Genomic DNA, 27,102 nt, shown 5'->3' on the forward strand with positions numbered 1-27,102 from the left:
ATCCATCCTCTCAGTGCTTCCCCCCAGCTCTCCTTACATCGGGAATTACATCTGAGGACTGACTGCTGGCCCGATGCTTGTGCCCTGTCTCTAGTCCATCGATGCCCCCATCCATCCTCTCAGTGCTTCCCCCCAGCTCTCCTTACATCTGAGGACTGACTGCTGGCCCGATGTTTGTGCCCTGTCTCTAGTCCATCGATGCCCCCATCCATCCTCTCAGTGCTGCCACCCAGCTCTCCTTACATCGGGAATTACATCTGAGGACTGACTGCTGGCCCAATGCTTGTGCCCGTCTCTAGTAACCAGTACATCGATGCCCCAATCCATCCTCCCAGTGCTGCCCCCCCCCAGCTCTCCTTACATCTGCCCCATACCCTATCCCCGCCACATGACTAGGCCTGACCAACACTGCTAGTCGCCGGACGCTGCAGGAAGTTTGTCCCTCCGGCTTGCCGTAGCTCCCTGCCTTACTATGGTCGGCGCGTCCCTTTTAGGAACGGCCCGCACTGTACTGAATCTCCACTGCCACTTTCAGGACATATATTGAGCCCCGGTAAGTGCCGAAGTGAGGGCCAGCAGTCAGTCCTCGGATGTAATTCCCAATGCTGCTGAATTGCTGACTGCTGTCCCGGTGCTAGTACTGAATTGCTCTGCTGGCCTGATAACGGAATAGTACCGAAATTTCTAACAATCCAGAGAACGGTGAAATCCCATCCCTGATGTGTTCTGTGAGGGGTGTATTTTCCAAAATGTGGTCACGTTTGGAGGTATCCATTGTATGGGGTACCCTAGGGCCTCTGCAATTGCAACATGGCACACGAAAACTATTCCAGCAAAATCTGCCCTTCAAAACCCAAATAGCGCTCTTTCCGTCCATCAGAAGTGCCCCTATACCTCAGATACTGCAAAGTGCAGTATGAAAAGATCCTTCTACATCTTATGGGTAATTTTTTGCATGATGTTATGTCATTTTATACTTATTTGGGCTGTAAATTGTCTGTAACTGAGATGAGGCCTTCATGCTTAGACAGATAATAGCACCACACAATGAAGTCTCCTCAGCAGCAATAGTAATTGTATGAGCTTGAAGCGATTTCAGTACCCACTTTATAAAGCATCCCCTGTTGTATCTGGCTTACTATATCTCTGGCGGCATTGTGGTTTCCTCTAAGGTCAGGCATTGGCACTTACAATGAACCCCAGCGAATTATCATCATTCCGGCACTGTGACATGATGGTGACCCATTAACCGGGAGATTTTAGAAGAAAATCGCTTTACGTGACGTGAGAAATGACTAGCCATCTATCAGATACGGAGTTCTCCTGTATGCAGCAAATCTCCCTGCTCCGCATCCTCATTTCTGCAGTCCCTTCTCCTGTATTGCATTAGTTTACTAGTGACATCTAGTGGCTGTCTGTAGAATGCAACTATGTCGTTTAGCCATTTACAAACCAATTGTAATGCAAGAGGACAGCGATTTTATTTTTTGCAGTGTTGACATGGGGTATGTGGTTGGAAGGATGGGTAGCGCTGTCATTCACTAATTAATACTGTATGGGATTAAATTACTATTAATGGGTTTTTCAGCAGGGATCTTTGATAAATTCACTGCCTATATCTTATGTATTAGCATTTGCTTCTACCTGTAGCTTGTATTCATTAGAGAAATCATCCTTGAACGTATCTGTTTGGACGCGATTTGCTGAAATTGTCTTTCTTGTACTTTGGCACAGTTTTTCTACTTGTGTACGGCATTGACAGTCTTTGTAAGACGAGCTCCATCAATAATGCATGACTTGGATGCCGTTTAATTGGGTGTCTGTACGCCATGTGGGAGTCGCAATACTGCTGAAGTCGGCAGAAACAAAGTTGTTACGAGCGCAGTAATTATTAGTCTTTAGGAAACTTTTGTCTTATCTGGCTGCTTCAGAGCGAGAGGCGCTGCCTTATAAAGTCATTTCTAGGAATTTACAGGTAGAATTAAAAATGTATAAAGTCTTGTCGCCTCTAAGCCTTTGTAGCGGGCGCACAGGGCTTCCGGGGATCCGAGCTTGATATCCACTAGGGGTTTGTTCACATTACACTGCCTTCATGGTATGGGAGGGGAAAAAGATCCTGGCACATATTTTGTGTTTTATTTTTTACTTTATTTTATTAGTGAAATATGTCGGTGCTCTGTGTCATAACCATAAGTCAGGAACAAATACCCCCACGTCTCAACATATTCCTCTAATGGTGTGAACCAGACCTAAGCGCTGAACAGCAGTGTAGTGAAAATATCTGGTGGTCAATGTCAGGACTCTTGGTGGCCATAAGGCAATGAAGAAGTTAATGTTGGAAATTCTGTTGGCCTTAGTCAGTAAAGGGATTCTACCATTAAGACAAATTTTTTTCTCATTGACATGTAGGAATAGCCTTAAGAAAAGCTATTCTTCTACTACCTTTAGATGTCTTCTCCGCGCCGTCGTTCCGTAGAAATCCCAATTTTTGTCAGTATGCAAGTGAGTTCTCTCACAGCACTGAGGGCAAGCCCCATCGCTTAAACAGCACTGGGGGCGTCCCCAATGCTGCGAGAGAACTCTCCACACTGCCTCCACCTTCTTCAGGAATCGGCCTCTTCAGGCGTTTTCTTCCGGTGCAGGCGGTCAAACTTGTAGGCCTCGGGCAGAGCCGGTGCATTCGGCTGTTCCCGAGGCCTGCAAGTTTGACCGCCTGTGCCGGAAGAAAACGCGTGAAGAGACCAGTTCCTGAAGAAGATGGAGGCGACACTGGAGAGTTCTCTCGCAGCATTGGGGACGCCCCCAGGATGCGAGAGAACTCGTTTGCATACTGACGAAAACTGGATTTCTACGGAACGGCAGTGCGGAGAAGACATCTAAAGGTAGGAGAAGAATAGCCTTTTTTTAAGGCTATTCCTACGTGTCAATGAGAAAAAAATGTGTTTTAATGGTAGAATCCCTTTAATATTTATGCCTGAGGTCCAATGGTTTACTCAGCTGAACATTGGTGGTCAAATTTCCCGGATCATAGACATGTATACAGCGAAGGGGTAGAAACAACTGAGCAGTTTTAGCCACATGGCTAACATGTCCGCCCTGTTTCACTATGCTCAGCTCGATCTTCTGTCTTTGGGGAGGGTTGAAAGGTCCAATAGAGGAAAGGCACACGGTAGAATTTTAAAGAAGTATGCTCAAGAAAAGATACTAGGAGTCATAGTAACTAAGAGGAAAAAAAGATTTCAGGATCATTTAGTTCTCTGTGCGGAGTGATCTTCGCTTAGCCTGATGTAGATTATATAGTCTGACTGCAGTTGGGAGGAAGGATCTCCGATAACGCTCCTTCTCACACTTGGGGTGAAGCAGTCGGTCACCGACAATACTACCCAGTGCTATCACAGTCTCATACATGGGATGGGAGTTGTTCTCCACTCGTGGAGCTCACCACGGTCAGTATCCTTCTGTTACCCACCACCTGTACTGGGTCCAGGACAGAGCTGGCCCTTCTAACCAGCCTATCAAGTCTATTTCTATCCCTGGCTGGTATGCTACTACCCCAGGAGGCCACTCCGAAGAAGATGGCTGATTCCACTACAGAGTTGAAAAAGGCCCTAAGAAGTGGCCCCTGGACTCCAAAGGCCCTCAGCCTCCTGAGCAGGTAGAGCCTGCTGTGACTCTTTCTGTGCAGCGCCTCCAGGTGATCAGCCCAGTCTAGTTTATTATTGAGGAGCACACCCAGGTACTTATAGGCCTTGACTATCTCAAGGCCTGACCCCTTGATGTCCACTGGTTTTAGAGCGCATTTCCGCTTACTAAAGTCCACCACCATCTCCTTGGTCGTCCCAGCATTAATCCTGAGTTAGTTCCGCTAGCACCAATCCGCAAAATTCCAGTTTAAGTCTCTGTATTCCCTATTATCGTCATCAGTGATGAGGCCTACTATTGCGGAGTCATCAGAGTACTTCTGTAGGTAACAGCTGGATGAGTTGCACCTAAAGTCAGCAGTGTACTGTGTGAAGAGAAATGGGGCAAGAACTGTACCTCGAGGATTACAGATCACAGTGTTGGGGACACAGCCCCAGGCTCTCACATACCGAGGTCGGATTGTGAGGTAGTCTAGGATCCAGTTGGACAGATGATGGTCCACTCCACCAAGGTCCAGCTTGTCTTTCAGTAGCCCTGGCTGTATGGTGTTAAAAGCACTGAATAAATCAAAAAAACATTATTCTCCCAGTGTTCCCTGTGAGCTTGGCTTTACATTTCTGCTTGACATGGTAACAATGTATCTCCGGTTACCAATTGCAGCCGTGGCTTCCCGTATTCAACACCTGTATGATGTTTTATGTTCTCCAAGTGTACAGGGACTGAAATGTTGTACTACAGAACATATTAGTGCTATGTGAGCAATAGGAAATAAATCTGTGGATGCAACACCGAGGAGTTGGAGTCCTAGCTAGCTTTGGATGGAGTCAGGAAAAATATTTCTAGCTTGTTGCTTATCTACTTACATACAGGGCTGTGGAGTTGGTAGGCCAAACCGTTGACTTTCTTTTCCACGGCCCGACTCCAACTCTCCATCTTGGGACATTAGATAAGTAATATCTTGAGGAGGCTCCTATTCCTCAGTCCAGAAATGTGACATTATGAATTTACCATACTCCTCCATCCGGACCAGTGGCCTTTTCATTTCAGATGGCCACCGTCTAGTGTGCGCAGGACAATATCCGTGATTTTTCATTTTGTGTTTTTGCTGCGTTCTATTGATTTTTTGTGAGAATAATGATACTTGGCAGAAGCTCCCGGCACGCCATGTCAGCGCTTAATATCATAAGCATTGAATTTAATGATCCTTCCACGAGCGCCTCGCTTTGCGCCATGAAGCGGTGGCCCTGTTGACTTTCTCATAATTACCTTTAATTAGAATGTGCTGTAGCAGTAAGGCAACGTAACAAAATAAGCGGAATTAGCTATTCCGATACATTTCTTTAACCCCTTAGGTGCCACTTGTTTGCTGGCGGAGGGAGAGGGGTACTAGTCTGGCGTTTTATGACCAGATCACATATTGCAGGGCCCTTTTGCGCTTTTTACTGATCGTAGGATCCTTGTCCTTCCATCTACTATCTAGCCGTTGCAGCCAACACCTTTCCTTATCCAGTGACTTATTGGGGTAACCCATAATTTATGGACAAATACCCCTTCCCCCGAGCCCATGTGTCACACTCATCAACCTATGTAATCCATATGTGAGATCTTACTATAGAGGAAGCAATGGTGACGTCAAAGGCCACGTTTCATGCTGGTGCAGCGAGGAACAAGAATTTTCTGAGTAAATCACAAAGTTGCTGTGTATAGTGGATCAAAGGGCAGAAAAATAGAGCTCTGATAATCCCTTTACATAGAAGTACTTGTATTTAAAAGGGACTTTCACCCTTTAAAGTGCTTTTCCGGGTCTAGTATTCGATGACCTATCTTTAGGACTGGTCACCTATTGACAAGTGGTGTGGGTCTCACACCTGGGACCCCTGGGATATCTATCATAGCATAGATCTACTGTGCACATGGAGATCTATGATAGACACAGGGAGCTGCAGCCCCTGCTCTGCATAGATCACTACTTAGAAGACGACGAAGGACCTTGTAGTGATGTCATCACAGGTCCTTTTCCACTCGTCCGGGAAGAGACAGTTGGAGCTGGTGAATCGAAAGCAGGAGGAGGGACTTACATAGAAGAACCACAGAGGTGGGCATGAACAGAATATGACGTGAGGGGTGCACGGAACACCCACGGTGCACGGCAGGGCTAATTTACATATATACGTTTGAAAGGTAATTCATTAAAATGGGGGGGGGGGGTGTCTAACAAACGATTAGCAGGACTTGAATAACCTTTTTAAAGGCTATTCAGGCATATGTTTATCTAAAGTAGTGAAAATCCAGTGATAGAGCCCCTTTAAGTAACATAAATATGAACTGGACAACCCCTTTAAGATGTCTGGTGACAGATTCTCATTGAATTGTGTTCCTGCAAGTATACAATAATATACCCATAGCCTACTGTCATTCTCTGTTACATTAAAACACGCCTGAAAGGTCATTTTTGGGCTGTTGTTTCCACTTACTCCATGGGGCCTCCAGGGGCTTAGTGTATTGTATTACACATGACATACACATGAGCTGGATTTGGCATATGGCTCTCACGTATCCCTTACTTCCCTGAGTGCACAGACCACCCCTCTCTTAGTCAATACCATTCACCATTTGCAAGGCTTTCCAACATCCGAGGACAATGACTTCCATGGCCTACTTTCCCAGATTAGATGACAGAGACGACTAAGCGAGAGCGCATCAAGAGGAAATCTTTTCAGTAGGTTAAGGCTTCATCATGGCTACCCCTAAGTGACTAATGAGATATTACAGATTATTTTAGTGATAAGATGATTGATCTAATCTGCAGGCCAAGTGCGAATCCTGCCGGCTGTACGGAGGTAAGTGTCTTCGTATTGGCAGTTTCTTGCTATTTCTAGATAGTTTGAAGGATTGTTTTTGAGTGTTCGCTGTCAGATGACCGTGTTGCCTCCAGGCACTCTTTGGTCCTTCGACATAGAAGAGAAGCTGTTCCTAGTCACATGAATTTTGAGCCTTTGTGGCCGACAGATGAATAAGATGTGAATGTGTTTCCTTGTAAAGCTGTTAGAAGTAATACAGAACGATAAGATATCCGGATGTTCATAGTTCTGAAAATCTGGCTCCTATTTTGTCACAACGTTTGCTGCAGAATCCGATTTTATTGCAGATTTTGTAGATCGTTGAGGATCAGTTTATTTCCCTTTTTGTATGAATGACCTTTATTAAATCTCACCCACTTTACTGGTACACTGCAAAGTTTCCTTCCCACAAATCTGTCTGTAAAATCCACAATGATTTGTGTGTATGTGTGCACATTCACTTAGCGGATGACATGCACAGCCTTGCAGCAAATTGATGCTGCAGATTTGCTCAGGGAACATCACAGCGGTATACAGTAGCATGCATGCAGATTTACCATATCTCATCTCCATACTGCAGAAAATCAACTGCATATCATGTTATATTGCAGATTGTCTCCATTGTCTTCTATGGGGAAGTCAAACCTTGGAACTACCGGTATGTAGATCCCATTATGGATTTCAAACCCTTTGCCTTTTTTCCCTACTTTTCAGAATCCGCATGGAAAATTGGCAGCGGCAAATCTGTTATTGCAGTAAATCTGTAACAAATCTACATTAAAGGGAGTCTTTCACCAGAACCCAGCCCTTCAGATAGATAGGTTAGTGTCTCCTCTTGTGACTCGGCATTTGCATTGCTGCGATATCGCCGTTTTTATCAGTATGCAGATGAGCTCTTTGGAGCAATGATGGTGCCACAAGAGGCCAGCAGAAACACCCCCATTGAAAGCTCATTTGTATAATGGTAAAAAAACAAAACAAAAAAACTGCGATATCTCCGTTAGAGACCCCAAATCACAAAGTGATTCAGACCCTAACCATTCTATAGTTGGGTGGGTTGATATCTTGGGTTCTAGTGGCAGACTCCCTTATAAAATATACACAAACTAATGCAGCAAATCTGTCCTGTGTGCATTTACACTTATAGTCTATGAAAAGTGGCAATTGAGGATGGTAGCCAGAAGGTAGACTGTGCTCCTTCTGCTTAATGGGATATAGCAAGAAGGCTCTTGATTCTTCTCAAATCTTGGGAGGACTTGCTACGCCCTTATAGGGTGTGGGGTTACAATTTGTGAAGCAGACTTGTAGGGCTGCATCCATCTGGGATACCGGGTCATCTGGACTGACTGACCACGTGTGATTCAGAATTTCCGTGCCCCAGGAATGATGCGCTCCTCTTTAATTGAAATGATTAGAGATGAGCGAGTACTGTTCGGATCAGCCGAATAGAAATGAATGGAAGCACCTGGTACTTCCGCTTTGACGGCGGCCGGCCGCAGAACCCCCCGCGTGCCGGCTGCGTCCATTCATTTCTATGCGAGCGTGCTGTTCGGATCGGCTGATCCGAACAGTACTCGCTCATCTCTAGAAATGATCAACTCCTCGGAATGTATTAAACCAGGCTAGATGTCTTCTCCGTACCGCCGTTCGGTATATAATCCGGTTTTCGGCGGTATGCAAACGAGTTCTCCCGCGTCTTCGTCCGGCGGTGGCTTCTAACTTCTAGGCCTAGGGCAAAGCCGACTGCACATGCCCGCTGGCCACAAGAAAATGGCCGCTTACACAGTATTGTAAGCGGCCATTTTCTTGTGGCCAGCAGGCATTCGCAATCAGCTGTCCGAGGCCTAGAAGTTTGAAGCCACCGCCAGAAGAAGACGCAAAGAAGACCCGTTCCTGAAGAAGATGGAGGCGTCACTGGAGAGTTTTCTCACAGCATTGGGGACACTCCCAGTGCTGCTTGAGCGCTGGGGCCCGTTCCCAGTGCTGCGAGAGAACTTATTTGCATATCGACAAGAACCAAGATTCCTATGGAACGGCGGCGTGGAGAAGACAACGAAAGGTAGGAGACTAATAGCCTTTCTTAAGGCTATTCCTACGTGGTAGTTAGAAAAAATTGAGTTTTAATGATAGGATCCCTTTACTAACATAAGCCCTTGTGCACGTCCATATTATGGACTTGTTAGCGTGCCAGATATTTTTTTCGCTTTCGTATAGTAACTCAAGAGAGTGCATTAATATTGAAAATGGTGAGCGAGCACTCATGACCTGTCTGAGCTAATTACACCCCCTCCCAGTCCGTTCCTTATGGCGGTGGATTTTATTACCGCATTACTCATCTGTTGTCTACCAGTAGCAGCTGACAGGACTTGATTATACATCTGCACAGTTTTGTCTAGAGCCGGATTATTACCCAGAATTTATATTATAGAGTAAGAAGAATATCTGCAGACACGCTGTGCACAGCATTACATATTTTATTAATACAAAGCAATAATCTATTATCACTTTTGATTTTCGGTAATGCCATTTATTCTTCTGTCCGCCAGTTAATAACAGAAGAATTTACATTTTGTGAAGTGGTAGGTTTGCTAGGATAGTTAATTTAACATCTGGTTTATGAGAATTTCTATTGATTCATTTTGTATTTTTTTTATGATTTTATTTATGACTACTGCTGAGAAAATGGAATTAAAGGGGTTTTCCGGCAATGAAAAAAGAATTAAATGCAGCAGATTAAAAAAAATGAAAGAAGCAATTCTTCCCTTATTTATCACCTACCGATCTTATTCTGACACTGCCTGGGTTTCTGTTGTGGAAAAGCCGAGAATTATGGAAGATACAACAGTTTGATTGGACTGGAACTTGGCATGATAGGCAGGCAGGTTCACATACTTAAAGGGATCCTATCATTAAAACTCAATTTTTTTATCCCTAACACGTAGGAATACCCTTAAGAAAGGCTATTCGTCTCCTACCTTTAGATGTCTTCTCCGGGCCGCCATTCGGTATAAATCACGGTTTTCGTCGGTATGCAAATGAGTTCTCTTGCAACACTGGGGGCGGGCCCTAGCGCTCAAACAGCACTGGAGGTGTCCCCAATGTGGCGAGAGAACTCTCCAGCGACGTCTCCATCTTCTTCAGGTACGACCTCTCTTCACGTCTTCTTCCGACGCTGGCTTCAAACTTGCAGGCCTCAGGCGGCCGACTGCGCATGCCTGCCGGCCACAAGAAAATGGCCACTTACAATACTGCATAAACGACCATTTTCTTGTGGCTGGCGGGCATGCACAGTTGGCTTTGCCTTAGGCCTGAAGCCTAGAAGTTTGAGGTTAGTGCCGTAAAGAGAGGCCGTTCCTGAAGAAGGTGGAGGGGAAGCTGGAGAGTTCTTTCGCAGCATTGGGGACGCCCCCAATGCTGTTTGAGTGCTGGAAACTGCCCCCAGAGCTTCCCAGGTTTCCCAGGTCACCAATTTTTAATGTGTATAGGTTTCCATTTGGGAGGCCTCCAAGTGGACTCCCCGAATGGAAACCTGAGCGCAGGATGTGAATGGGGCCTGACCCATTTTGTGCAACAATGGTGATCCTTTCTTTTATCTCAGGCTTAACCCCTTGTACGTCAATGCTTCAATACAGTCTCTAGTCACAGTTAACAACGTCTATTCTGTAGAGGCAGAAAAGTGCCATATATGTAAATATGGTGAGACCAACCTAATACATGTTTCGGACTTCTTAAGGCTATGGCCCCATGTAGAGACCAAAATATATGGACACAAGCAGAGAGACCCCTTTAACCTAAACGTGAATCAGTTGAGAAGAGCTGGAACTATATTATATGTATTTTTATATGCCACTATGTATTTACTCAGCTTATTAGACTGCGCTTACAGGATCTGTCATATTTGATGGGAAGGATAGGGCGTCATACAGCCGTTTTCTTACCATCAAATTGACACCTTGGTACCGTAATAAATCATTGGAGTTCATTGAGTGGCATTGATGTCCATAATGTGATGGATTAGGAACGCTGTCAGAAGGTCGGAAATTACAGCGTAGATGTGAACATTAGAAATAATGATGTTTTCCATTTGCTTCCACATTCTGGAATTGCCGTCTTCTGTGACTTATTTAGAAGTCATTCCGCCATCTGGTTTCAGCAAATAAAGGTTTATTTTGTGAGCTTTACAACTTTCCTATATACTTTGTATCACATCTGCACAGTCTTTAGGATTCGTGCTTGCTCTTAGTCTATAGTGACTTTGAATGTTTACTTCCAGTGGATACAGATATGTACTGTGATAGACGCACAGATGCGGGATCCAGAACAGTAGAAGAATCGGAGCCGTGGCGAGCCATGCATCTGTGTGACCATCATGTGACCAGGACGCTGTTTTATCCACTGCAAGTAAACAAAGAGGTTTTTTATTGAGATTGCAAGTGGAGGTCTTAGAAACCAGAGGAATTAATTCAGAAAGTAGAGTGGAAAATGAAGACAAAGAACTAATTTGCAGAAACCATAGTACACCCCTTTTTAGATGGGATCTTCCTTATTAGAAAACATTACTACTTATTTTTTCTTTTTTTACCAATTCATGGTGACTACCAATACATGGTGGGGACATTAGGTCGGTAGAAGCAGTGGTGCGGACCCAAACAGTCAAGACAGGGAACCAAAATATGCAGCAAACTGGTTTATTTAGGAAAAAAAAATGGAAAATAAATAAATGGCACAAAATGAGAAAAATACAGCCTTAATTTCAGGCAAAAACAAAAACCTACTCGTCTGAGCAACTAACTAAACAGTAGCGTTTAACCTAACTATACTTGTGACTTAAAGAGGACATTTCATCAGATTGGGCACAGGCAGTTCTATATACTGCTGGAAAGCTGACAGTGTGCTGAATTCAGCGCACTATCGGCTTTCCTGATCTGTGACCCGGGTAAAGCGCTATCGGTCCTGGTACCGTAGCACTTTACAGTCAGAAGGGCCTTCTGCCCAGCAGCGCCTATTGCCCCTCCTGATAATACTGGTCTATGGACGAGCACTGTGAGCGGATGGAGGGGGTGTTCCTCCCCACTCACACTGTACAGCGTGATAGGCGCTGCTGGGTAGAAGGACATTCCTGACAGAGTGTCAGGAACGCCCTTCTGACTGTAAAGCACTACGGTACCGGGACCGATAGTGCTTTACCCAGGGCACAGTTCGGGAAAGCCGATATTGCGCTGAATTCAGCACACTGTCAGCTTTCCAGCAGTATATAGAACTGCATGTGCCCGATCTGATGAAAGGTCCTCTTTATTACAAGCCACATGAACCAGGTAAGCACAACTTTGTGTCACCGGACTCAGGATTACAGGATTGACAAAAACAAAAACCTGCTCGTCTGAGTAACTAACTAAACAGTAATGTTAACCTAACTATACCTGTGGCTTACTAGCAGCCACACGAACCAAATAAGCACAACTTTGTCTCACCGGACTCAAGGTTACAGGACAGACACACATACCTCCTTTTACTCCATGGATCTGCATTAGAGTGCAGAATCTGAAGCCATTTTCTGACCCAGTAATGAGCCAAGGATCTACACTTGGGCTGAGGCCTACTCCAGATCCGCCCTGGACTACACATAAGTTAAAAACCTGCCGAAGATATATCATACTAGCCATACAAATAATGTCTTTTCCAATCCAGCTAATTTGGATAAATCTGGCAAAAATCTGATGTCTGTGGTGGTCATACATCAGCTGCTGCTAAAATAATTTGGATCTGCTAATAATCTGCAGATACATATCGCATATGTATAACCAGTTTAACATGGCTGCTATAGAGCTTGAGCCCTATGGGGGATCCTATGTTTGTACCCTTACTCTGCAATAATACTGAGATCTAGGATAGTCTGTAGCCGAATACAGCAGCAACAAAGTAGCTGAGCTTTGAACAGCATGCGGCAGAAATTTTCTACGTGGAATTTGCCACTCGGGCTTTTAAATTCTTAGCACGAGCAAAAATTTGTTATAAATTTTTTTTATTTGCTGCAAAAATACCCCCAAAACACTCAAAAAGTGTAACGCTATCCCTGCATTCTGGGATTCCAAGAGGTCCGATGTCATTGCGGGATGTCAGATAAAACTCCTTTTATTGCTATTGTTTCAAATCCTTTTTTTTCTTTTGTGAAAGACGTGTAACTTCTGTGTACAGTGTTTAGTGTTAGGAAGCATTTAAGCGTAAAGCCAGGAGGTGGCAGTAGCAGTCTAGTCTTTACTGTGCTGCTCTATAATCTCTGATTTCTGCACCAAAAATACCAAGCATATAATAAAGTGAATTTGCATCCTGGTCTCCCCGTGCCCTTTACATAAGAAAGAAATGAAGCTTTCTATCGCAGCTTACAAATCTTTTCTCAAGCCGCAACTTTTAGTTTTGACTATAGATATTAGTCATTGCGTTGATAGACAGTTATGGCTATCTCGGTTTGATGGGGTTCAATCGCTTTGACCCCCTCCTCGCTCTATTCCTGATGCTGCTTGATCATTTCATAGAAATGGAGACTTTGTTAGAGTGAATGGGATATGTAGAAATTGGTCTGATGCCCTGACCTTGGAATCCTGCTTTACAAGTATGGTTTCCGGAGTTTCTACCATGGATTTTGGCGAGGTGAAACACTTACTTAACATGTTTCATCCGTATAAACTGCTATCATATTGAAAGCAACATTAAAGAGGACCTTTCATGTCCTCGGGCACATGCGGCTTTATATACCCCGCTAGAAAGCCAACAGTGGGCTGAATTCAGCGCACTGACGGCTTTTCCATTATGTGCCCCAGGGCAAGAGATATCGGTGCTGTTACCGATATCTCTTCACTGTCAGAAGGGCGTTCCTGACAGTCTAGCTGGGCAGTGAAGAACGCCACCGCCTGACAGTACTCGTCCATAGCCCTGTACTGTCAGAGGGGGCATTCATTACCACACAGCGATGATGCTAACCTGTGAGGAATGCCCCCCAGCACTAGTCTATGGACGAGTACTGTTGGGTGGGGGCATTTGTCACATCTCAACGTCATGGCTGGATGGTAACGAATGCCCCCTCTGACATTATAGGGCTATGGACAGTCTTGTCAGGAGGGACGTTCCTCTCAGCCCAGCTGTACTACAATATATGTATTGCCCTGCGACTAGTTCATTATTGTAAATGAATGGAGTTATGACCTAGGGATGTTGCCACCACAACATCTAGTCATAGTGCTCTAAATTTTTGCAATTCCGAGTTGCAGGTGCAACACTCTCAAGCCACAGTGCAACTACATTCACTTACCATAGTGAAGAACTCTTGGGGCAACTAGATGACCTTTGGCCATGTGATGAGAGTCCTCATTATGTTACCGGTATACGCGGCTGGAATCCGGTGGCCAGATGGAATAAACCAGGAGCAGAAAGTTATTGAGGATGAGTAGTCCGGGGTGCATCTTGAAGTGTAGATCACAAGGGTAATAAAGCAATGGAGTGGAAACCGTCTGGGAAAGACCGTTCTGAGGAGCAGGAGAATGGAACAAGTCACAATACTCGCGCAAAAGCTGTACTACCTCATGGGTGTAAATAGGCCCTAACAGAAAACATTGGTACAGATTGGTCATCTATGTTAAAGGCAATTCCTAGAATGAACACAGTGGTGAGGAGCGGAAGTGCAACATAAGTGGGAAACAGCGGCCACTGGTGGTAGTATAGAAAACTACACCAAGATTCTGACAGTCATGGTCAAAGTAGTTGGTAGCCCTGGGATTCAGCCTGAAAAATCATCTGAACATGCTGTAAGAGCTGCTATGCGAATATATGAAAGGACAATAGTAAACCAATCAATAGAACACCAGATTTTTCTTGTTGCACCTTACGTAACAGATTGTTTTATCCTAGTCCTAGAACGAGCAAGTGCTGCCTATTCTCCAGTGAACAGTTTCTGTTGTATTTATGGGGAGCGGAGATGACACTGTGCAGAATCTTAGGATGTACATTAATAGATTCAGCGATACAATATGTATATATGTAAATGTAAACCTGGGAGGCAGACACTGTAAAGCCTTTGCTATGGATACTGCCCTTGCTGTATTCTGTGCACTAGTACAAAGAGTAACAGTAAATTACAGAGTCGAGCAGCTCGATTGACTTCTCGACATCTTCCTAAAAGATCACTAAGCCTCCCTTGTTTATGTCTTCTGTTAGATGTCATATTTTTCATGATTTATTCATATGTTCTCTTCCTTCCCACTAATGGCTTCCATTGTATTTTACAATTATATTTTCTTCAGTTCAGCACCCATAACACACACCGCTTTTATTAATATAATTATTGGATCTTATATAATTGCCGATCAACAGTAAGTAACAATAGATCTTGACACATGACGATTGTGCGCGGAACAAATTAGGGCGCGCTATTCCTTCACAATATCTGATACAAAGAAGATAACGTAGATCTACAGTCCGCATTGTTCATTTACATTCATGAGTCATTTACTTGGGTGTTAGCTTAAAATTTGTTGTACGCTGTAATTTGCAACTATAGACCTCCTCAAGTGACAAAAATCTTTCTTTTTTGCTACTGTAACTGTACGTAGATTTACTTTATTATGTTTGCTGCATCTATGTATATGTGTATTAGATAGTGGCTTAACCTAGGTTCACACTAGTGTTCGGCTTTCCATTCTTCCAGTCCACTTAGGGACCTGAAAAACAGAAACCCTATCCACTTAAAGGGATCCTATCATTAAAACTCAATTTTTTTCTGCCTATCACGTCGGAATAGCCTTAAGAAAGGCTATTCTTTTCCTACCTTTAGATGTCTTCTCCACGCTGTCGTTCGGTATATAGTTCGGTTTTTGTCAGTATGCAAATGAGTTCTTTTGCAGCACTGGGGGTGTCTCCAATGCTGCGAGAGAACTCTCTAGCGCTGCCTCCATTTTCTTCAGCAATGGGTCGTCTTTATGTCTTCTTCCAGCGGTTTCTTCAAACTTCTAGGCCTTGGGCAGCTGACTGCGCATGCCTGCCGACCACAAGAAAATGGCCGCTTACAATAATGTGTGGCCATATTCTTGTGGCCGGCGGGCATGCGCAGTCTGCTTTGCCCGAGGCCTAGAAGTTTGAAGCCAACCCCCAGAAGAAGACGCGAAGAAGACCCCTTCCTGAAGAAGATGAAGGCGGCACTGGAGAGTTCTCTCGTAGCATTGGGGACGCCCCCAGTGCTGTTTGGGCGCAGGGGCCTGCCCCCAGTGCTGCGAGAGAACTCATTTGCATACCGAAAAAAACGGATTATGGCGCGGAGAAGACATCTAAAGGTAGGAGACGAATAGCCTTTCTTAAGGCTATTCGAAGTGGTAGGCAGAAAAAAAAAAGAGTTTTAATGATAGGATCCCTTTAAATGGTTTCATTGGGAAATACAGTTTGTTTGACAAAAAACAAGCCTGTTCTGGTGTGCATTAGTTGTATTATATAGCTTTATGATAAGATAGAATATCACAAAAGTAGAACCAATGGATTGTTTTCGCATTTAGTAGTAGTTTTTTTTTTCTTTTTTTCCGTTAGAAAATTTTTATTAAGTTTTTCAGAGAAGAACAGTACAAAACAAACCAGAACTGTTGCCGAAATATCTGGCCAGAAGGGCGGCAGGGGTAGGTTTAGGAATAGTTGGGGAGACAATAGAAGGGGAGTCTAGGAGAATTGAGGGTAAAATCGAGGTGAGGAGGGAGTAGGCGAGCGCTCCTAACACAGCAGAGCAACACATCTAATATATAGAACAATAACAAGTATATAGGGAAAACGCGTGAGCATTAAGGCAAGGAAGAGGTCCTAGAGGTCACTGTCATCTGGTCTTTTTTAACGTGTGGCCAGAAAATGTAATAACGTTTTTAAAAAACGCAACCAAAAATGTTACTAAAAAAAAATAATTGAGACAGTGTTTTTTATAGTAATTTTTAAAATCCTGAAAAAAAAAATAGCGTGAAGGAGACCTATAGAAAGTTCTTTGCTGCCTGTGTCCTGACGTTACCAAATGTTCTCCCGTTATATCAGTGAGTAGCGTGCAGGCTTTGTGTCGGCTAAGTAGAGCATGCAGAATGAAAGAAATGGATTCCTAATCATTAATTAAGTTTTTCGATGAACATACGCCTGCGCTGAGTCAGTAGAGAAATGAAGTTTGCAGATCTTTCTCTTACAGCTATTAACAAAACAAATGATGGCTTACCATGGCATATGCCAGGTATTAAAATGTTCCCTTCGCTGCATTATTCCAATTCTTATGCTGCCCGGGTCTACAAGAATGAGATGAGTCAAGGATAGGAGGAAGGAAGCTTAGCCTGCTGATTTATTAGCGGTACTGGCAGCCAAAGACCGCAGTTTAGTAGGTGACCAGGGACTGATAAAGCTGGAGTATACTATAGACACTGAAGAAAGAAGGTAAAATAGAAGGTTCTGGCAAAGTCACTTACTCTATGATAAAACAATGGGGGGGGTGTCTTATGTCTTAAAGAGAGTCTACCACCTCAGGCAGTGCTGACACACTGGATGGGAAAACACCTTTAATCCAAATTAACAGTTTGATACTTGCCGGGAAAAAGAAAATCTAATTTGTCGCAAAATTTTATAACAACAAGAGCTAAGAAGGTAGCCAGAAGTCAACAGAGTTCTCCTCAAGCGGCATCCCAGTGAGCTGCTGAGATGCCGGAACAATCACAGGCACGGTGCGAGGAACAAGTTCAGAGACAGGCCAGCTTGAGAGCTGCCGAAACGCCAGTGCATGCGGATCATCGAAGCCAACAACGTGCCTATTATATGGCTTCCCAGCAAGCTGCTGAGATGCTGGAACAATCACAGGCATGGTGCGAGGAACAAGTTCAGCGGCAGGCCAGCTTGAGAGCTGCCGAAACGCCGGAGCATGTGGATCATCGATGCCAACAATATGCTCATTATATGCCTTCCCAGCAAGCTGCTGAGATGCCAGTACAATCACGGGCACAGCGCGAATAACGAGTTCAGCGACAGGCCAGCTTGACAGCTGCCGAAACACCGGAGCAGGCAGATCATCAACGCCAACAACAGGCTCATATTATAGCGTCCCAGCAAGCTGCTGAGATTCCGTAACAATCACAGGCACAGGGGGGGGGAGGGGGGAACAAGTTCAGCAGCAGGATAGCTTCAGAGCTGCCAAAATGCTGGAGTAGGCAATTTTGGCAGCAATTTGTTGAATATAGGCGGATGATCGATGCCAGCAACCCACAGACGAAGTCACGGGCAGAGGCTAGTATATCATATACTGATGGCCAAATTCGATTTGTGGCCAGAAGACGTATTTAAAGGGCAGTCTCCACTTAATCTGACTATGTGCATTCCATGCAGAAGATATACCCTTTGACAAGGGGAATTCACAGTTCTCGTTTTATTCATAAATCTTATGGAATAACAAAGTAACAATGTAAAATGCTCTGGAATTACTTCATGGCAAATACAAGCGTTTTCTAAAACCTACATGACAGGAGAGGCGATAGGTCCTCTGCCTAATATTGTTGTATTCGCTTAATGTACAGTATATTACCCTGTCCATGTTACAGCTCGAGAGGTCTAAAGAGCTCTTTAAAGAGACATGTATCACAAATGGAGACCAGGACAACATTTACCTTCCAATTTCTCTGTCCTTTCAATTGTATTTCTTTCTTGGAAGTGGAGAGACAATTGCCTGCCTTGTTCTATTATACAGCGCCTTGTGTGTATAAGAGTGACTATTGTACGGAGTCAGAAGCCATTGCAGAACAGACTAGTTAAATTAGGTTCTTAATGATTTGCAGCATTGTGTGTACTTTGGAGTGATTCACTTCAAATGGATCCTGACTACCGCACAAACGGCCGCTGAACATGTTACATAAGTGTGTGCAAAGCGCCCGCCGAGAAACATTTATTTTATTAGCTCCAAATCAAATGTCTGCCTTGCAAATCCACATCTGCTTATTCATTTGTAACTTGAGAGATTTCCACTGCACTGAAAGCAAATTGATCTGTAAATCTGTCTGCCGCTATAAGTAGACATGTTTTACTGAGTTTTTTTTTTTTCCTCGTGGAGACTACCAGTTGGCAAGGAGAGTCTTATACGCCAGGGATTGCTACCTGGGAAGAGGGTATGCAGATAAGCTGTCATCTTGGAGGAAGACAGCTGTCCCTTCAATAGATTATATTAAGAAAGCAGCCTTTCTCCTCCTAGGTTATCCCTCGTTCACATCTGCATTGGTATTCCATTCTGGGGAGTCCACATGGGGACCCACCGAATGGACTACCAAACGCATTTGCAAGCGGTGCGCTGTGAAAGCACACGGACCCCATAAACTATAATGGGGTCCGTGTGCTTGCTGTGAGATCTCCGCAGGGAACATGTGGGCAGGAAAGAACTTCACAATCTGCATTCGGTAGTCCGTTCAGGGGGTCCCCATGCGGACTCCCCGAACAGATTACCAAACGCAAATGTGAACGAAGGGTATTAGGTAATTTGCATTTAGGCTGGGGTACACCAGGGTCTGTGCTATAGGGTGTGCAGCAGTAGTTGTTGCTACCCAGCCCTGGTCTCTAAGGTCCTACTGAGAAGTAATGTATGCCACTATTCTGAATGGCACAAGGTAGATTTGGGCCCTATTACATGCTTCAGGTTACGACTCTGGTCTGCACAGCTATTTTGGTTATGAGACGAGGTGACACGGCCCAAAGATTGCCATGACTTCATGCAGCATCACAAGCAATGTAATTACTTTCAAGCCTGCGGTTTCTATTTTACAATTCTCACTTTTTTAAAAAAAATTCACAGCTGAGTTTTCAAATCACAGTGCACCCCTATTCACTTTCGTTATTTGCGATGGGTGTGGATCAAACTCCAAAATCACTGTATAGCCCTAACCTTACTTTGTGCTTTTTGGACTTGGCTTTAACCAGCCCATACACTTTGCTTGAGTTGATTTAAATACATATAGTGAGAAGGTGACAGGCAAAGTGCTGGAGTCCTGCTATATCATCCCCAGATTCCTGACCTATGTGTGATCTAGGGCAGGTCTGGAGTAGTCCTCTGCCCCCAGTGGGTCATAGGCTCATTACTGCCCCATAAAACGTTGGAAAGCCTGCACTTCAGGGCAGATCCAAGAAGTGAGGAGGCGCCTGGGTCTGTCCTGTAACCCTGAGTCCGGTGAGACCAAATCATGCTTGTTTTTTTTCCGTGTGGCTGGTAGCAAGCCACTTGTATAGTTAGGTTGTTATTTCTGTTTAGTTAGATGCTCGGACGAGTGGGAATTTGTAGGGGTTTTTTTGCCTGAAGTTAAGGCTGTATTTTGCTTTTTGCTCATTGGTGCCTGAAGTCAAGGTTTATTTATTTTCCTGTTTTTTTTCTAAATAAACCAGTTTTCTGTATATATTGTGTCCCTGTCTTGACTGTTTGGGTCCGCACCACTACTTCTACCAAGCTAACTTCCCCACAAAATATCTATATATCATACATCCTGCTCTATAATATACTGTCTGCATATTAGACCCCATGGGCATCATGAAAAGTTTGCTTTGAGAGGATATTGTTGTACATCACTGATACAATGTTTTCATTGTATTTATATATAGGACATCCTCAATAATCTTGATTCCTGCGATTTAGAAGATGATGATCTTATGCTGGATGTGGATTTACCAGAAGACCCTACATGTGACATGGGTTTGTTAACTTTTCTTTTGTATATACATTGTAAATTATTGTATTTGTCCCCAGTTCTTTGACTTGAATTCCTCGTGGTTTTCTAGATCTTTTTACTGTTATTCATTCTGCTTACTTCTAATCTAATGTATATAAATTTGTCCATGGTCATGTGGTATACAGTCTATGACCATGTGATTTACGGTCCATGGTCATGTGATAGACGCACAGGTGCACGGCTTGTTATAGTCACAGCACAGTAATAAGAGCTCTGTGTGAGACTCCCGCCTAAGGTGGCTTTCCTATCCAAGTAATAGAGAGTATTGTATATCGCTTGATTATGTCACAACTTGATAAATATTGAGAGTCAAAGACAACTTCTATGATTCAGAAGCGATAGAAGACGGCACTTGTCTCTAGTGTTTCCTTCAAAGCAATTCTTCATTGCTACTAGAGATGAGCGAGTACTGTTCGGATCAGCCGTTCCGAACAGCACGCTCGCATAGAAATGAATGGACGTAGCCGGCACACGGGGGGTTAAGCGGCCGGCCGCCGTCAAAGCGGAAGTACCAGGTGCATCCATTCATTTATATGGAGCGTGCTGTTCGGACCGGCTGATCCGAACAGTACTCGCTCATCTCTAATTGCTACGTAAAATATTTTCGAACATGCATCTGAGCACTCTACAGCACCAAGGCAAGGTCCATTGCTCTCCTGACCCCCCATCCCCCACTTCCCCCTTATTTCAGTGACAAGGCCCTGATGCTAAGCCAAAATCCTACTTGACCCTGTCACTTAAAGAATTGGCGTGTGGTGGTGGTAGTGGTGGTAGTGGTGGTGGTGGTGGTGGTGGGGGTGTATTAGAGCAATGTAGGGGGTATAGCAATTTGGAGAAAGAGATCCGTCCTCAGTGCTTCAGACTGTTAAATTTGCATATTGTGAAGTCAATGAATATCTTTCCAATGGGGGCACACATTTATATTCAGGAAAGCCTGACCTATCTAACTTTGTTACTGGTTTACTGGTTTCAACATCTGCAGTAATAGTACTGTGGATGTTGGGTCTTTAAATATGGCAGCCACCCAGAAGCCATGGTCATTACACCTGCTAAAGCCTCAACTATGACTGAGGCATAATTTGTCCGGCAGCACTTGGGTGCCACCATTTTGAGGTGGATCGTTGGCCCCCGGAGTGAAATCTGCTAGTATAAAGCTGGAAGCCTATTGAAGGGTGTAATCGAAAAAGCTGTAACAGAACTATATGGATTTCTCCAAACATTGCAATGCAATTAGTTACCAGACCTCCTGGGATTCAAGACTCCTATGGGGTCTAAATATAAGCGGTAAATAGAGTGATAAAAGTTCACCCCCCTTTTTCTTGAACAGGTCTAAATAAATAAAGAATGTATAACACATACACATTAAGTATCTAGAAGTCTGAAATTGCCCAGTCTGCAAATTTTTTAAAATCAATTATCCCAAACTGTGAATGTCGTAGCGGGGAAAAAAAAATCACAAGAACAAAACTACTAATTTTTCAATGTTTTGCCTCCTAGAAAATGTAAATTTTCAACATTCCCTAAAATGGTATAAATAGAGTACATCTGGCCCCACAAAAAAGACCATAATACCCAAAGCCTGTAAGAAAGTCATGCAAACAAAGTTTGAATTTTTTTTCCATCTTAGTAGTACATCGTACGGGATATTAAATGATCTCCTGCAAAATATAAGCCCTTATATAACTTTGTGAAAAATAATAAAGTTAGGCCTTTTAAAAGGCATAGAGGAAAAATCCAAAAATGGTTAAAGCGTAGTGATGAACATATATATATATATATATATATATATATATATATATATATATATATATTGCATTTTTGTTATCTACCGTATTTTTCAGACTATAAGACGCACCCCCCCAATTTGGGAGGAAAACGTGGAGTGCGTCTTATAGTCCGAATGTGGACTACAAGACTGTGAACTACAAGAGGGCAGCGGAGGAGTGGAATTACAGCATCGGCGATGCTGCAAGTCCCGGCAGCTAAAACCCTCCCCAGTATCCGCTGTTCTAGTACAGCGGATGCCGGTTCTGTAAAGCTAATGGCAGCCTCTCTACTTCAGTGCGGTCACCATAGCAACCAGATCTCTTTGTCTCCACTGTAACGTACAGTGGAGACACCAGAGCTAATGCCCACAATCAGAGTCTTCTCTGAGCGTGGGCATTAGTACTTAAAGTCCCCCCAAAGTTGAAAATTTTCCCCCGCCCCATACCTGTAAAGTTGCTGGCTGGCTCCTGTGCGGCAATATCACAGGAGCCGACCTGTTCCACTGACAGCCGGGAGCCTTCTGAAGGCTCCCAGGCCTGTCATAGGAATATTACTATTGCGGGTGGTCATAGACCAGCCGCAATAGTAATGTATAGAATCTCCCATAGACGGCAACAATACACTTGTATTGCCGTCTATGGGACTTGCAATCAAATTATTCAGGTTCAGGCCCCCTTAGGGGGGGCTAATAAAATAGTAAAAAAAAAAAAGTTAATGTTTTTTAAGAAATAAAACTTCTAAATTACCTCCTTTCTCTAAAATACATATAAAAGTAGAAAATTACTGTGAAACACATACATATTAGGTATCCCTGTGTTCAAAAATGTCCAGACTACTGATATTTTTCCTGTAAAGCGAATGTCAAAATCAGAGGTGCCGAACCACCGGGGTGTTTTTCACCTTTTTGTCTCTGATTTAAATAAAAGGAGATCTAAGCAATAGACATTCCCCAGAATGGTATAACATCTGGTCCCACACAAATTAAAAAGCTCTATACACCCATGTATAGCTTCAGGGTCACCTATCAATGTGGTCTTGCAGCTCTTGCAAAACTACAACTCCAATATATTAAATATTTTACCATTTTTTGCTTTAAAATATGGTACTTATGTTATTAGAATCCTTGACAGACTAAGGGCTCATTCACACGATAGGGTTCATTGGCTGTGTGAACGATCCATGTAAAATAAGACTTTGCTATTTCTTGGGCCGAGTTCACTGATTCCTTCAATAGACTCCTATCTGTGAGGGATCTGTCAAAACAGATTACTGTTGAGTGTGCATTCTGCCATGAAAAAAATCCTTTTTTTTTTTTTTTTCACAGCCTTTTGTGTGAATGTAGTCTAAATTGGATTGATCTGGTTGAAGGGAAGCAAACCAAAACCAGATCTTCTGCAGCTTTTCTTGAACTTGTTCTGTTATGTAGAAATCACATTGCTATATACCAATAATTCCAATGGCATTTACAGAAATCTTTGTGCGTTCTGATGAATGGGTCTGATTTGTAGTCACAGACATTTCTGCAGCAAATAGGGGTTTTCTGGACTGGAGAAACAGTCACTGTTGGCCAGGAGAGGCGTAAAATACATGTTCACCTGGGCATAGGTCTCTGTTCCAGTATTATAGCTTCTTTTTCTTCTGCTGTCAGTCAGTCTTGGCTGGACTAAAAATGGTGATGGACTTGAATGGTCACAGTAGAGAAAAAAGGAAGCCACGACGCAGGAACGGAACCCAGAGAGTAGGGGAGTAGGGGAGTAGTTCTTGAAGTACTTTTCTCTCCGCATGACTTGTCTGGACCCCGCACGGAAGACACACGGACCCCATTATAGTCTATGGGGTCCGTGTGCTTTCCGTGCTCACCACTTGTTAATGCGTTCAGTATTCCGTTTGGGCGGTTCCTAAGCAGACTCCCCGAACAGCATACCGAGTGCATATGTGAACCAGGTCTAAGACAACTGGCTGGAGCGGAGCCTCCCTCACTTTTTAAGTAAGACATAACGAGAATTAAACTCTACCCGTTGGCTAAGCCACCCCCCACCACCACCCCCCTCAGTCCAGGTTATCCCCATTCTGTTCTGCAGGATTTTTATACAGTTCTCGTAATTCAGAAAATACTGCTTTATTTTTTACTTTTACTATCCCTGTCCAGGTTTAATGCTCCTTTTATAGGAGATGTTCTGTTAGGAAATCCTGTTATCCATATTGCTTAAAGGGGCTCTATCACTAGATTTTCGTGTTTTTAGCTAAAGATATGCCTGAATAGCTTATTTAGGTGCTGCTAATCGTTTGTAGAAAGACCCCCCCCTTTTTTGTTAATAACCATGGAAATCGACATGCAAATCAGCTCCACCGTACACGGTGGGCGTTTCGTGTACCCCCTTGCGTCATACGTTCTGAACGCTCACCGCTGCCTCCAAGCCCTCCTCCTCCTGCTTACTCACCGCCTCCTTCGTCGGCGGTTTCTATTGAAATCACAAGCGTGCGCAGTAGCGCTCCCTCTGGCACGCTACTGTGCACGCTCCAGCACCATTTTCCCGTAGAGAACATTGCAAGCTGGCGATGGAGCATGCGCAGTAGCGCGCCGGAGGGAGCGCTAATGCGAATGTGTGTGACTTCAATAGAAACCACCGAAAATGGAGGTGGTGAATAAGCAGGAGGAGGAGGGCTTGGAGGCAGAAGAAAATTTGTTGTAGAAACATTTTTCCATGACTTTTCATAGTTTTTTTGTTGTCCTCTGTGATAAGGTATCAGTGCAGAAGTTGATCTGGGCTCTGCTACATCAGTATCGGAGCTTTGTAGGAATGTAAGCGGAGTTCTTATTGCTTTTTGTTCGGATCCCTAATGTAATTTTTCTAGTGGCTCTGCACTAGAGCGAGACTTTGTGGATATAAGATGCAGATTTATTACTGGTCCTAGTTTGATAGACGGTAAGTGTTTTGTGCACGCAGAGTCTCTCCCCCCGCCATATGGCTTGATCTCGCCACTTTAGTGGTAATGATTAGTTTGGCCATAGTCTATGAGATTGAACATGCCATAGTGATCACATGAGTGCATCCCTATTTATCTCGACACGTCTTGTTAAGCCTTTGTAGCTGCACAGAAGCTAATTAATGAATGTTTTCGGCTTGTTCTAAGCACCCGGTGCATGACTTTACATGAAGAGTCCGCTTCGCTTCTTTAACCTGTTATGTACTGGGGCTGCAGGAATGAGCTCGGTGCAGATCATCCCAGCAGACTTCATTTTCATGCAGAGCAGGTTAACTATTAACTCGTCTTGGATTCATCTTGATGTCTGTCATGGCCGTCTAGGAATTTTCTAGGTAAAAGTAAATACCGTACTGCTGAGGCCTTCCCGCATCGAGTTTGCCTTCGGTGTCAGACAGCAAGCTATTTAAAGACTCGAGTCTAGTTTGCGAAGTATGCAAGTGGTTAGTTAGGGCTGGGTTTTTTTTTTTTCCAAGTCACAGGACAAAACTGGGCCGTATTCCCAGCCACACGAAGGGTGGGAATTCAGTAGGAAGGAAGGCCTGTTTGTTTTAATGTCTTGTGTGCAATAGTGCAAGAGTCGGCTGGAGAATGACACAATGTTTCCCTTGTGTGGCGCTTGTGTTTGGGTAAGTAGCTGCTGGCTTATGGGTGGAATGCTCCGCACAGACTTGCTAACCTTACTTTGTTGCTGCTTTATGTTGTTTCGTCTGTTCTTATGGATGTCCAGATCTACGTGGCTGTTTTTGACTTGTAGAACGAGACTTTTTAGTACTAGTGGGTAAATACGGCAGGCTGGCGTAAGCGGTGAGCAGCAGCATAAAGTATTTGTAACCCCGTGAGGAGGGAACATCTGCTGAAGCAAGGCATTCTCCATGAAGAAACTGTTTTACTTTTATATTTTTAGCAAGTTGTATTTACTTGTTGATGCTCGCCGTTGCAGAATCTACAATAATCTATAGGGTTACTGATAAAGTTGTTTGGCACAGACTGCTGAGACTCAGTGGAAGCCGTAGATGGATTTAGCAGAGTAAAGCCTATCACTTAGTGCTCTTGTTTGTGTATAGAACATTCCGATCTTCTATGTGAAGCATACTCGCAGTAATGGATAAAACTAACAATAGCACATTCTGATATTTCTGTGAGCTGCGACAGGTGGCAAGGCTGTCATCTCGGCTTCACCTGTCAGTCTCCTTTCTTCTATACCTGATAGGTTTCTCATTCCCTCAACTGACAGTCTCCCTTCTGTTGCTGCCCCTGACAGTCTTTCTTCTGTTGCTTCCCCTGACAGTCTTTCTTCTGTTGCTTCCCCTGACAGTCTCCATTCTGTTGCTTCCCCTGACAGTCTCCCTTCTGTTGCTGCCCCTGACAGTCTCCCTTCTGTTGCTTCCCCTGACAGTCTCCCTTCTGTGGCTGCCCCTGACAGTCTCCCTTCTGTTGCTTCCCCTGACAGTCTCCCTTCTTTTTCTGCCCCTGACAGTCTCCCTTCTATTGCTTCCCCTGACAGTCTCCCTTCTGTTGGTGCCCTGCCGTTGCTGCCCCTGACAGTCTCCCTTCTGTTGCTTCCCCTGACAGTCTCCCTTCTGTTGGTGCCCGGCTGTTGCTGCCCCTGACAGTCTCCCTTCTGTTGCTTCCCCTGACAGTCTCCCTTCTGTTGCTTCCCCTGACAGTCTCCCTTCTGTTGCTGCCCCTGACAGTCTCCCTTCTGTTGCTGCCCCTGACAGTCTCCCTTCTGTTGCTGCCCCTGACAGTCTCCCTTTTGTTGCTGCCCTGCTGTTGCTTCCCCTGACAGTCTCCCTTCAGTTGTTGCCCCTGATAGTCTCCCTTCTGTTGCTGCTTCTGACAGTCTCCCTTCTGTTGCTGCCCCTGACGGTCTCCCTTCTGTTGCTGCCCTTGACAGTCTCCCTTCTGTTGCTGCCCTTGACAGTCTCCCTTCTGTTGTTGCCCCCGACAGTCTCCCTTCTGTTGTTGCCCCTGCCAGTCTCCCTTCTGTTGCTGCCTCTGACATCTCCCTTCTGTTGCTGCCCCTGACAGTCTCCCTGCTGCTGCCCCTGATCAGAGCTTTTTTCTACATTTGGTGCAATGTTCCTTTGTTACACCTGACAAGCACCCGTCTG

General features: G+C 44.3%; 1 protein-coding gene across 5 annotated transcripts in view; it reads left to right on the forward strand.

Annotated features, from left to right (window-relative positions):
* The window catches only part of CCSER2 (coiled-coil serine rich protein 2), a 122,186-nt gene that overhangs the window by 35,267 nt on the left and 59,817 nt on the right, over positions 1-27,102 (forward strand). For all 5 annotated transcript variants that reach the window (XM_075257725.1, XM_075257726.1, XM_075257728.1 and 2 more), the window contains exon 4: positions 20,106-20,196. In XM_075257725.1, the coding sequence (XP_075113826.1) occupies positions 20,106-20,196 (91 nt within the window). The remainder of the gene's footprint in view (positions 1-20,105; positions 20,197-27,102) is intronic.

Source organism: Leptodactylus fuscus, chromosome 10 (genome assembly GCF_031893055.1).
Source record: "Leptodactylus fuscus isolate aLepFus1 chromosome 10, aLepFus1.hap2, whole genome shotgun sequence".
NCBI lineage: Eukaryota > Metazoa > Chordata > Amphibia > Anura > Leptodactylidae > Leptodactylus > Leptodactylus fuscus.